This window comes from Aythya fuligula, chromosome Z (assembly GCF_009819795.1).
Source record: "Aythya fuligula isolate bAytFul2 chromosome Z, bAytFul2.pri, whole genome shotgun sequence".
In the NCBI taxonomy this organism is placed as follows: domain Eukaryota; kingdom Metazoa; phylum Chordata; class Aves; order Anseriformes; family Anatidae; genus Aythya; species Aythya fuligula.
Genome location: NC_045593.1, coordinates 30,990,382 through 31,003,617, shown reverse-complemented (window position 1 = coordinate 31,003,617; position 13,236 = coordinate 30,990,382). Strand labels below are relative to the sequence as shown.

At 43.1% G+C, this 13,236-nt stretch overlaps 1 protein-coding gene across 2 annotated transcripts in view; it reads right to left on the bottom strand.

Annotated features, from left to right (window-relative positions):
* Positions 1-11,883, bottom strand: part of KDM4C (lysine demethylase 4C) — a 286,073-nt gene extending 274,190 nt beyond the window's left edge. For both annotated transcript variants that reach the window (XM_032206225.1, XM_032206226.1), the window contains exons 1-2: positions 11,821-11,883; positions 3,793-3,952 (exon numbers count right to left, since the gene is read on the bottom strand). In XM_032206225.1, coding sequence (XP_032062116.1) covers positions 3,793-3,936 — 144 coding nt within the window. In that variant the 5' untranslated portion in view covers positions 3,937-3,952; positions 11,821-11,883. The remainder of the gene's footprint in view (positions 1-3,792; positions 3,953-11,820) is intronic.
* Between the last annotated feature and the right edge of the window lie 1,353 nt (positions 11,884-13,236).

Genomic DNA, 13,236 nt, shown 5'->3' with positions numbered 1-13,236 from the left:
CTCAGTCTTAAGTATACAAGCAGCCTCAGAGGAGTGCTTAAAACCTGTACCAAGAAGACACTGAACAAGGTTTCTAGCTGCTTCAGTCTTTAACAGGTAAGAACAGAACAAGCACACACAAACACACAAAAAATCATGGTATCATTTAGGTTGGAAAAGACCTCTAAGATCATCAAGTACAACCTTTAACATAACATTGCCAAATCCACTATTAAACCATGTCACTAAGCACTACATCTACATGTTTCTTGAAAACCTCCAGGGACGGTGATTCAACCACATCCCTGGGTGGCCTATTCCAGTGCCTCACAACCTTTTCAGTGTAGAACTTTCTCCTAATATCCAACCCAAACCTCCCCTGGCACAGCTCGAGGCCACTTCCCCTTGTCTTACCACTTAGTGCCTGGGAGAAGAGGCTGATCCCCACCTTGCTGTGGTCTCCTGGGTCTGTGGTAATTGCAGAGTACAAGAAGATCTCCCCTGAGCCTCCTTTTCTCCAAGCTAAACAACCCCAACTCCTTCAACCACTCCATGTTAAGATTTGTTCTTTAGACCCTTCACCACCTTCGCTGCTCTTTGGGCATGCTCCAGCACCTCGATGTTTTTCTTGTAGTGAGGGGTCCAAAACTGAACAGAGCTGAGTACAGGGGGACAATCACTTCCCTAGACCTGCTGGCCACACTACTCCTGACAAGCCAGGATGCTGTTGGCCCTCTTGGCCACTTGAGCACACTGCTGGCTCATATTCAGCCGACTGTCCACCAATTCCCCCAGGTCCCTTTCTGATCGGCAGTTTTCCAGCCACTCTCTCCCGAGCCTGTAGCATTGCATGGGGTTGTTGTGCCCCAAGTAAGGGACCCAACACTTAGCCTTGTTGAACTTCATACAGTCAGCCTCAGCTCATTAATCCAGCCTATCCAGATCCCTCTGCTGAGCCTTCCTACCCTCATGACAGGGAATAACTGAAGCTCTTCTTATTATGATCTAAGCAATAAGAACGTACCTTTGCATAGCCTTTTTAAGGATTATAGTATCATCTCTGATTATGCATTTCTTGAGAACTGTCAAAGAGGTAAATATACAGTTTACTTCATTTTTCTTTAAGATGAAATATGAGCTTGATTTTCTTTCTAAACAAAGTTTTGTTGTTAATACTACTGCAAGAAAAGATTAGTTAACTTGTTGGGCAGACAGAATCTCCTGCCCTCATACACATTAATGGGGTAGATCTGTTGAGCAATAGATGTCACTATGATGAATTTGCTGTTAACTTCACTGTTCAAGATGAGAAGTCTGTAATAGCTCATTCCCACACATACAAATAGGTTCCATAGCATGGCTGAACACGTGGAAATTGAGCTCAGGCTTTCCTGTTTTTTCTATCACATTTCTACTCTTGTTTGTGGAGAACGGTTTAAAATATCACCTATATGCACCCTACCCTCAGAAGTCAGCAAGAAAATCAACCACAAGTTTTTGAAAATTTGCATGGTTCAGTGTCTCAGAGGGTTTGTTTCTCTCCTCTCAATTTTTAAATGTTTTCACTTTGCTCTATTAGTTTAAACCCAGTGATGAAAAGAGCTGTTCCCAGTGGCTACTTAAAATAACTAAGCTTGGATTTCCAAACTTTCACTGTGCGCAATTGGTTTGAAAAGTGACAAAACAGTAAGGTACAAATAAGATGTAACATTAAGTAACTGTCTCTGCCAGTCACTCTCCATTAGGGAAGGAATACCTGCTCTAAGATCCTGGATATACCATTGCTTGAAGGGCAATACAATGGTAGATAGTGCCTTTAATGCTGAGGTATTTAGTGCCTTCTTTGCCTCAGCCTTTATTACTCAGGCCAATTGTTCTGCAGGTTCCAAGCCTGCTGAGCTGGAAGACCAAACCAGGTAGCAGAATGAAGCCCTTAAAATTGAAACGGGAATAGTTAACAACCTACTACACAACAACACTATAACCCACAGGGCTGGATAGGATCTACTCAAAGATGCTGAAGGTGCTAGCAGAACTGCTCACTGAACCACTTTCGATAATTTGCTAACAGTCCTTGCTAAAAAGGGGAAATCACAGCTGACCAGAGGTTTTTGAGTTTGATGCCCATCTACAGGAAGGGCAGGAAAGGGGGTCTGGCAAATTACAGGCCTGCCACTCTGACCTCGGTGCCAGGGAAGGTCATGGAGCAGATCATCAGCAGTTTTTTACCTGGACCTTGGCAAAGCATTTGATACTGTTTCCTACAGCTGTCCCTTAGAGAAACAGGCTGTTTGTGGCTTGGACCGATGTACTGCTTGTTCACTGGACAAAAAAAATGGCTTAACAGCCAAGCCCAAAGAGACATTGTGAATGGAGTCGAATCTGGTTGGCAGTCAGTCAAAAGTGGTGTTCCCCAGGGCACAGTGTTGCGGCTGGTTTTGTTTAACTTTTTTATTAATGATCTGGATGAGGGGACTGAGTGTAATTGTCAGTAAGTTTGTAGATGACACCATGTCAGGCTGATCTGCTTAAGGGTAGAAAAGCTCTACGGAAGAATCTGGATTGACTTGATCGATGGGTCATACCCAATTATATGCTATTCAACAAGGCTAAGTGCTGGGTTCAGTGACAATCCCAAGCAGCAGTACAGGCCTGGGAAGAGTGGCTGGAAAATTGCCCAGCAGAGGACCAGGGATACTGGTCAACAGCCAGGTGAATATGAGCAAGCAGTGTGCCCAGGTGACCAAGAAGACCAATGGCATCCTGGCCTGCATCAGAAACAGGGTGGCCAGCAGGACTAGGGAAGTGATTGCCCCTCTACACTCAGCACTGGTGAGACTGAACCTCAAGTACTGTGTTCAGTTTTGGTCACCTCACTACAAGAAGGATACTGGGTTGCTGAAGTTTGTGCAGAGAACAATGAAGCTGCTGAAGGGTCTAGAAAATAAGACTTATGAGGAGTAGCTGAGGGAACTGGGGATGCTTTGTCTGAAGAAAAGGAAGCTGAGGGTAGACTTTACTGCTCTCTACAACTACCAGGAAGGGTTTGCAGTGAGGTGGGTGTTAGTCTCATTTCTCACGTGACAAGTGAAAGAACATGAGGCAACAGCCTCAAGTTGCACCAGGGGAGATTTACACTGGCTATCAGGAAGGGTTCCTTCACACAGGTTAGGCACTGGAACAGGCTGCTCAGAGAAGCGGTGGAGTTGCCGTCCCAGGAGGTATTTAAGAAACATATGGATGTGGCAGTTAAGGACATTGTTTAGAGGTAAGAGTTGGCAGTGAGGTAGATGGTTGGACGTGATGATCTTAAGGGTCTTTTCCAATCTAAGTGATACTCCCAGAATAAAAATATAACACAATCACCATTATAAAGTAAACAATTTAAATTCCATCAGTGGTTCACTATCTTCACATATGTAACCACTGACTAGTGGGATTATCTACTTCAGAGAAATTATATGCCACCCCAAAGGAATGAATTCAACATCAGATAGATAAGGATTTTCTAGGTTATGCTCTCACTTCCCTATTTAGTTCTGTGTTACAAAAAAAATAGTTTAGATCTGCCTTAGGAAGAGATGCCTTTTGCCATTGTAAAGATAGAAACAACAGAAAGTTGGAAAGAGAACAGTATCTTCATTATTTTCCATAAAACAGAAATATTGCAAAGCATAAGAAAAATAGAGTAGTATGTATTCACTGAAAATCATTTGGAAAAAAAATGTTAAGTCCTAATGAGGTAAGTTTTGCAATCAGTGAAATAAAAATACTAGGAAAATGTGCATTAGGAACAATTTTCCTTCTACATACCTTTGCAACTCCAGCTCTGTGAGCGCCTTGTGATTCCATGTATGCTAAGTATTTGTTGAAGTCCCTGAATTCATCCATCGAAGGCCTAAAAGTCATGATTTTGCAACTTGGGTTTGGAGGACTATCTGAGATGACAGCCTCCATTGTGGCTCAGTTTCCACTGAAAAATAAAACAACAATAATTACATATACTGAAAATAACAAAATAATTACATATACTGAAGAGAACAATCTTCTATTAAACAATATTTGAGATTCAATGTATGTTTCAAACTGGAAAAGGGTTTTCAAAATCCCCTGCCCATGCTTCTATAAAAGGCACAAAAAGGATATATACTTTTTCTCCCTGCTCCTTGAAGACTACTTGGCCCTCACCCAGGAGGGACACTACCATAAGCAACATACCAGTTTGAATTTACAACAGATTTTCTCAAGTTATCATTTAACATCATACTAGCAACTTCCTGTGTTGATCCATCCACAGGTTCTCTGTGTAGACAATTACATTACACACATATAACCTAGAGCAGCAAAACTACATTAGTAATAAAATATCATTACTCCCATTTAGCACATGGGGAAATTGATTACTGACTTTTTAGTCACACTGCAAATGTAGGGAAAGAGCACCTGGATTTTTTAATTCACGTCAGTGTTTCAACAGCAATTGTATCACCCCTCATTCTCCAAAGCCTTTTCAGCAGAATCAATGCATGCAGTAGATACAGAAAGATGACTGGCATTTCCCTTAATTTCCATGACTACATTAAGGATGGTTAAAGAAATATTTTTGTTTCATACTAAGATACAGAAATAATGAAAAGACTGGTCTTTGTGCCACTAACAGATATAATTTAGCTTCAGCGGGTGTCATTTCCAACTCTACCTCACCACGTGCCAACAAGGAGTACAACCTATTGTTTACTTCCTTATCTTACAAAAAATTTATTCCAAAATACAAATAACTCAGCTTTGGCTAACTTTCTAGTGATTTTGCTGTCTCATTCCTCTTTTTCTCCATCTGCAAAACATGCATCCATGGTTTTGTTGCCACACCTTGTTACCTTAAATTTTGCTTGTGAGTTAGCTATTAGCCACTTATTTCACAGGTTATGCTTGCCTTCATTGCATAGCACAGCATACAATGGCTACAATTTATAATTCTTCACTGACAATGAGGTGATACTTGAAAAAGGGTAATTGAGCAGGAGATTTGATCTCTCCTTAATCAGCTTTTAGACTTTCAGGTTTACATGTATTAAACGTACATGCACACGAGTGTAGTACCCACAAACACAGCACCTCTAAAAGAACCTGCTATTTCTTCTTGGCAAGAAATGTAACGGTATTTCATTAATTTTCATTTTACACCTTCAACCTATTTCATTGACTATACATGTATACAAGACAGACTGCAGTCATTAGGTTTTTCATCACAGCACAGAGATTAATATCCTTCCCTAAACTCTTTGCTGTTTTCTAATATTGTCAGTTCAGTTCTGGGGGGATTCAAGCAGAAGCAGAGGGAGTTGATTCATGCTTTTTGGGGGGAGGTTTGTTCTTGTTTTCCAAAACTAAGCAACTTCAGCAGCCCCACTTATGAATTTGTCTTTACTAATCAATAATATTCTTTCCTTCATTGGAAAGGTAAGAACTTGTCAGATGTCCATTTTATTCACTTAACTGGGCTGTAACAAGTCAAGCACTCCTAATCCTAACAATTCCTAAACAAAGTCATGCATTAACTTTAAAGATTCTTTTGCAAAAAACAATAGTTGGAATTGTTAACCATAAACTGTTGTGTCAATACTTCAATACCTCTCAGACATACAATTTTGTCCAACCACCCTCAGAGCTACTACTTCTGCTTAATTCCATAATAACTGCAGAGAATACAAACATTATGTATTCGTATTCTGATACAGCAGAGGGCTCTACAGTCACCCGGAGGGACCCAGACAGGCTGGAGAAGTGAGTTGACAGGAACCTCCAGCTACAGAGGAGGAGCCCCAGGCACCAACACAGAGTGTTGGCCACCCAGCTGGAAAGCAGCTCTGCAGAAAAGGACCTGGAGGTCCTGGTGGACACCAAGCTGAACATGAGCCAGTAGGATGCCCTTGCTGCTGAGAACATTAATCCTGGCTGCACTGACAAAGGATCATCAGCAGATCTAGAGAGGTGATCCTTCCCTTCTACTCAGTATTAGATGTATTATATAAATTATAAATGTATATTTATATAAATTACAAATTATATAAAGTATTTGATGAATTACAAAAGCTTAAGGAACATGAGATCTGGATAAGTGACCTTATTTTATAGCTCTTAGAGTCATCTTAATTTCACTATAAGTCTCTAAGAAGTTTGACAAACTTCATTTCAAGTTTGTATTTCTATGTCACAGTACTACCCCTAAAGCAATTATTTCCAAAACACAAAAAGTGACCTATTTTGAACGCATAAATACTGAACTGAAAAATGACCTAATTAGTTCTATAAACATTCATCCCCCACACCAAGCTCAAAGCACGCAACAATGTCTTAAAAGAACTAATCCGGAGTAATAAAAAAGTATATATATTTTTTTCTCATTTTTATTTGCAACCGGTATTTCAAGAGGTTTTAGCTTTTGATTAAAACAAAAGCATGAAATCTGTAGTCCAAGCTGAGTATAGCATGTAACAGTCTCTAGGCACAGTAATAGCCAGTCCAACCTGTCCAGTTCCCACAGATGCTAACAGCAGGTCTCTCAGAAAAAGCAGTTTAAGGGGTAGCTCATATTTATACTTTTCCAGAATAACATCTCAGTCTTCAGCAATTCACAGCTCAAGGAATACAGAGGCAAAGAGGATATTTTTGCATTTGAGTTGCTTATTTTTTTTTTTGCTCATGACTTAGAAACTTTGTAGGCCTTTAATATTCAAAAAAAAAACTTTTGACAAAGCCCTCCACAATCAATATATACTAAATGAAGGATCTCCGGTATGCTTTAAATATTTCACTTTCTAGTTTCATCTGACATCTCACATGCATGCTGTAAACAATCGTTTATCATTTCCATTACTTTCAGTCCATGCATAGCATGAAGATTTCTACCATCAGATCATTCAGTCATCTCTTTTCAAGGCTCAAGACTCCTAGTCTCCTTGCAGAAAATCCATTTCATTAATTCCAATCATCTTTACATCCTATTTCTGGATCTTAACTAGTTTTAGCAATTTACTCAGTTAGTGGAAAAGGGTGCCAAAGCCACAAGCAATATTCAACATGGAAGTAAACCATGAATTCACGCAAATGAGCACCAGCATTTGCAAATGTAGGTGCAGTCCTCACAGAAATCACAAAGCAGCTTTTGAAAAGCTAACTGACAAGCCCCTAGAAGTTCAGAAGAATATTCACTGATAACGCAGCATCGATAACATTGCTGGGGATACAGACAGCAGGTGGCAGACGTGCTGTTTGCATTCACAGCTGTGATGAGGATACCACAAGTGATCTCCATCCTAAAGGTACTTTGTACACAGTCCTGCCAGATCTCTCACACTGAATGCAGCTCCCAGGAAAAGCTCCCTAGCTTTACGGCAGATTACTAACCACCTTTTCAGATCCCATCCCAGAAGCTACTCTTGTACACAAACATTCTGGATTTCAGAACTCCTTAAGATCAAACCTCATGCATTCTTTTTAGGAACATGCTAGGTGAGCAGTGATATTCTTTCACAAGCTGCCATTACATGGTAAACCATTTATCAGGTGAAGAACAAAGACAGGACAAAGTAAGACAAAGATAAAGTAAAAAATGTTGTCTTTTTTTCTCAGTTTGTGGAGACTACTCCCTGTCTCTCCCCATCCCCCATGCCACTCAGAGGACCCCCGAAGCTACAGACTTCATCATGGGTGCAGGTACTGGGTCTGGCTTGGATGGAGTTAACTCCCCTGCAGCAGCCCACACCACGCTGTGCTTCGCACATGCAGCCAGAGCAGCCCTGATACCACACCAGTGTTGTGTCTGCTGCTGAGCAATGCCGTCACCACATCAAGTCTCCTGTCCTCCCGAACAGTATCTACGTGTGCTGACGCCCTGCTTCAAGGACGTGGACAAGCATCGCTCATTTGCGGGAAGCAGAGAGTAATTTCTTTCCTCTGCATTTCCATATGGCCTTTGTGGTCCCCCCCCCCTTTTCCCCTTTCCCTTTAGTTAAATTCTTTAATTAATAATAGTTTTCCCTTAATAATTATTTTTCCTTTAATTAAATAATCCTTATTCATGAGATGTTTCTTTCCTTTTCTTCCCCTCCTCTTCTGAGGACGGGGAGTGAGAGAGCAGCGTGGTGGAGTTCAGCTGCCTAGCAAGGTAGAACCACCACAGTGCAGGACTTGCTATTGTGACCTTCCCCGTGAGCATTTCACCCCTCGTTAAAGATTTTGTAATTCAAAGAAGCCATGCAATTCTCCCCTACCTTTACATCTTGTTCTAAATTACCAGAGACCCAATACCAAGCAGCCAGGGAAGGGTCACACGTGCCCTCCTGCTGTTGTGACTTGGAAGTACGCGCGCTGAAGTGAACTACTTGACTAAGAGCACATGCATGGAATAGTCACTGGACACTTCCACAGTTTGCTACAACGCTCACAGCAGCAGAGAAAGCACATCCTCAGCTCAGGCAACCAAGAGCCTCCTCGCTCCAAAATGATCACAGGCCACCAAAACGATACACCTTTTCCAGAGCAGAGGCAGACAGCCTAAAATGAACTGGCAGGCTGGCTCTGATCTACAATATTCTAGCAGGTGAAGCTTCAGCAAGAAGAAAAGGCCAGCACTCTGCCTATGTTGTACTTGCAGCTCTACAGTATCACTTTGTGATGCAAAAAGTTCAGGGAAGAACTTGTTAAACCATACATTTAACATTTGTATAGCAGCAACCTGTGAAGCTTTGTATCTGAGTAAATCTAGATGAGACTTCCACAGGGAGAACAAGAGAATCACAGAATCACAGAACTGTAGGGGTTGGAAGAGAACACTGTGAGCTTCCCACTGTCAGCAACTTGCATAAGGAATACCTACAGCACTAAAACTGACAACTGTTACAACAGTTATTTTCCTCTTCTATTTTCTCTAACTTTAAATATTCCTACAAGTCTCACTTTTGAAGTATTTGCCATCATTTATTCAGATCAAATACTCCAAATTGGAATTAAACTGAAACATTAAGAAAATCCCTAATGCTTAGGGATAAAACTCTTCAAGTTTTATTTCTGTTCTTTCATTCATAACTCAGTTTGCAGACTTTTAAACTTAATCTCAATTTTAATTTTGAATCAAAATTACCATCTTTTTTTTTTCTAAAACGATTTACTGATCTCCAAAACCATAGACTCATTTACAACTTAAGCCACTTATAAATTACCTTTTAAGCAAAGAACTAACAGTGAAAGTGAAACAAAACCTGGTCCACCAGTGTAATCGTTGCCATAAAGCATCTATTAAAACCAGGCGTGTTTGCCAAGGTTCTCCCAAAGAAAGGGTATCTGCTAACAACTAAAACTTTAATTAGACAAAACCCAGCAGAAAATCTTAAGTCTACTGAAATAAATCACAACAGCCTCAGTCAACCGATTCTACATGCTAAATGCAGAAATGTCACAAAGGAACTAGAGCACATTTTGTTCATGAAACTCCTTTAAAAACACCAACAGCCAATGAAGTATATCCTGTCATGCCTGACAATCACAAAGTGAAACCAGTTAGACACTGAAGAACTTCTTGCAATATTTAGCCTTCACAAAACGACGTGTTCTTAATTCTAACTCTGAACGTCTTAAGTAAAAAATGTTGGCAATTGTTCTAATCTACTGTTGTACAGTGTATTTTTTTAAAAAATATGTATGTTCTTAAAATATACTGTATTTTATATTTCCCTAAATATACTGTATCCCAACAGTTAAAATTAAACAGAATTAAGGATAAAAAAGATGAATGCTTGCCTAAGTCAGTAGTAGGACTACTCATGCAGACAATGAACTTACCCACTACGCCTACTGTCGCAATTTTAAACAAGTGAAAAAGTTGGAGCAAAATTCAAGCTTACAACAGAATGCAATATAGTATATGATACCACCTAAGAAACCTAAAGTCTGTCCTAACAATTTATACACCAAAACTACAATAAGCATTCATAAAGCACTCTGGACTTTGTTTCAGCAACTTCTTATGAAAACCTTCATTGTGATTTCATTACACAACTACTAGATTTCTTCAAGTATAAAACACTGCATTTCTTCAAAATATCTTAATTATTAGTCAGTCTCTGAATCCAAATGAAAGCCAAGAAAATAATTCAAAATATCACTCATTTGTTTTGAAATATGAAATACTGAAATAACAAGTTACCTTGGAAGTTGTTTCCACTAGATATGAATTAAAATCTTAGAATATTAATTACAGCAAGATGTGTTATACTGGAAGCTCCGTGTACACTGAAAATGTGTTTGAAGAGCCTGTAGCTTTCAGGATGGGGGAGACTAGGACCTTCATAAAACTAACCTAAACAAAACCATATGCCTCATTCGGCATTATACTGAAGAAACACACTAGCAAACGACACCTACTGAAAAAAGCAGAAGTTTCTAAGTTAACTGCGGTACTTAGTAGTCCAATCAAGCGCCATTCGAACTGAGAAAGTCCTAAATATACCGAATCCCTTTGTTTTTAAATAGTTAGGCGTTAAGTCGCAGATTTTCTTTTTCCTGCATAATTACTGGGCTAGCCCGTAATAGCTTAGGGAGATTATCATAATTAGTACTTGACAATGTAATTTTCTGAACTGAATGCATTACGGTGGTAACTATACATTTAGATTTGGTGTAAAATCATTTACCTTGTTTAAAAAAAAAAAAAAGTTTAAAAAAGTAACTACAAAATTCTGTACTCAACAGTCAACAAAAACCGAGGCTTATAAATTACAAGACCTGACTTCTTTTTCCTATTCTGCCATACTCACCACAGAAATTCAGAGATCAAATCAAAGTTGTTGTTTTTTTTTGTTTGCTTGTGGTTTTTTTAAGTAGACACCAAATAAAGGTCATTCCCTTACACACATTGGCTCTAATCCTGATTCAGCTGCTATTCAGTCACATCCACTTATCCAGATAAGACATATTGTTTCCTGCACTGGTCCCAAGAAAGGAAATTCCTCTTACAGGCACCCATACCCTCACTTCAGCAAAAGGTAACCATCAAACAACCTGCTAACCATCTAACAACCTACTAACAACCGAGAAATCAGCTCCATCCCGAAGCTGAGAGTAAGATAAGCATGACTGGCAGTAGCTCAGTAGTCGCAATTCAGTGCAGCCTCACTGCAAGTAGTGAAAAGCAAATCGTGCTGGTGTTTCCCCAGCCTCGTGTTTGGCAGGTACTTCTGAGAGGTGTGGCGGCGCTCCCAGGTGGCTGCTGCAGTTCCAGGCAGAATGGGGGTAAGGCCCAAGATGCATTTTTACATCCATGTATGATGACCACAGTCAGCAGCACGCCCTCGGTTCATTAAACGTGTAGCACCGCAAGGTGACAAAAGTTACGCTGCACTGGGCTGCTGTTAAGTTTTTTCTTATGGGAAGCGTTTTAGCTTAAAAAAAAAAAAAACTTCTATTTTAGTAACCACCAGGAAACTCCTGTTGCTGCTGTCACTAGTGTCTCAGAAAGGGGGTGGGGGGAACGAGAGGTGTAAAACTCCAGTTCAACAGCACCGAAAACACACCCTGCTCACTCTGGGAGGCAGCTGGAGGATTTTTAAGCCGCAGGGACAGGACTGTCCCCCCGACACCACATAAACAAAGGCACGAGGCCGGCTGCTTCCCGCAGCGAGGCAGGCAGCGCCCCGGGGGCAGCGACTCGCACTTCCCACTCGGGGCTCCCGGTCAGGGGCAGCGGGGAGGGAGGGAGGGAGGGAGGGAAGGAAGGAAAGGAAGGAGGAAGGGAAGGAAGGGAAGGAGGGAGGGAGAGAGGGCCGGCCCGGGGGAGCCACGCACCGCGGTGCCGGGTCGCTGGCGGCGGGCAGGTGGTGCTGAAGCCGAGCCTCGCTCCCCCCGGGCTGTGCTCCCACGTCGCGCGGCTGCCGGGCGCCCCAGCTGCGCGGAGAGATGAATGAACCGCGCGCCCCGCGGCAGCCCCGCGGCCGGCCCTCCCCCTGCCCGCCCCGGCACCCCCAGCCCCGCTCCGCCGCCGCCGCCACCACCTGCCCGGCCCGCCCCGCCCCGCCCCGCTCCTCCGCGGCCCGCTCCCGGCCCCCAGCTCCCCCTGAGCCGCGCCGCGCCCCGCCCCGGCCCCGCAGCCCCACGGCACCTGCCCGGGGTGGGCGCTGGGACGGGCGCGCCGCGGGTGCCGCCGCTGCCGCCGGCCGGCCGGACGCACGGGCGCTCCCCCGCCCCCTCCCTCCCCTCCCCTCGCTGCGCCCGGCTCCTCCCCTCCCCGCCCGGGACTTCTCGTTCCGTGCGCGGATGACAGCTGCGCCCTGCGCATGCGCGCGGCGCTAGCACGCCCGGAGGGGAGGGGAGGGGAAGAGAGGAGGCCCGAGGGGGGGAGGGGGGGGGGGGAGCGCGTGACGGAGGACGGCGTCGACGTCACGCGGCCGGCAGCGGTGCCGTGCCCGGGGCCCGGCTGGGTCACGTGGCTCCTACCTCACCCCGCAGCCTCCGCATCTGGGCTGGGGGGGGGTTCAGAGTGTGCCTCACAGCGTCAGCCAGGAATATAAACACCTCTGAAGGAGGACACTGGCCTTCTTCAAAAGTTACGTAGATCACTGTCTCACCTGTATTCCAGCAGCACAGTGCTCTCACAGAATCACTAAGTCTGGACAAGCCCTCCTGCTTCATCTGGTCCAACCATCACCCCACCACCGCCACCACACGCTGAACCATGTCCCTAACCACCTCATCCAACCTTTCCTTAAACGCCCCCGAGGGACAGTGACTCCACCACCTCCCTGGGCAATCCCTTCCAATGCCCACTCTTTCTGGAGTGAAATGCTCACTCTTTCTGGGGTGCAATTTTTCCCATTTCCAACTATGAAATGAGAAATTTCCAACTCACTGATCACCTTGTTTACTTTAATGGGCTCATCTTAAAGTACCCGTGAGTTTGCTGACATTCTAGGGCATGAGGAATATTTTTTATCTTATTGAGGCTTAAGCAATCTTTTCTGCACTTTCTTCCTGCCTTTCATGTTTCAGGCTGTGCATTTAGGTACGTGTTGGCTAGTAACAAAAACACTACTTATGTGACTACAAACACTCAGAAATAAAGGATGAATCTCCTAAATTCCCTTCCTTTTGTTTTAAGTTGTGAGCTCAATATCTGCACAGCACAGGCTTCTGAAATTATACTATAGGCTTCTCAAGCCCTTTGGACTTGGTACAAAGACCTCAATTTCTGGGTCAGCCATCTCA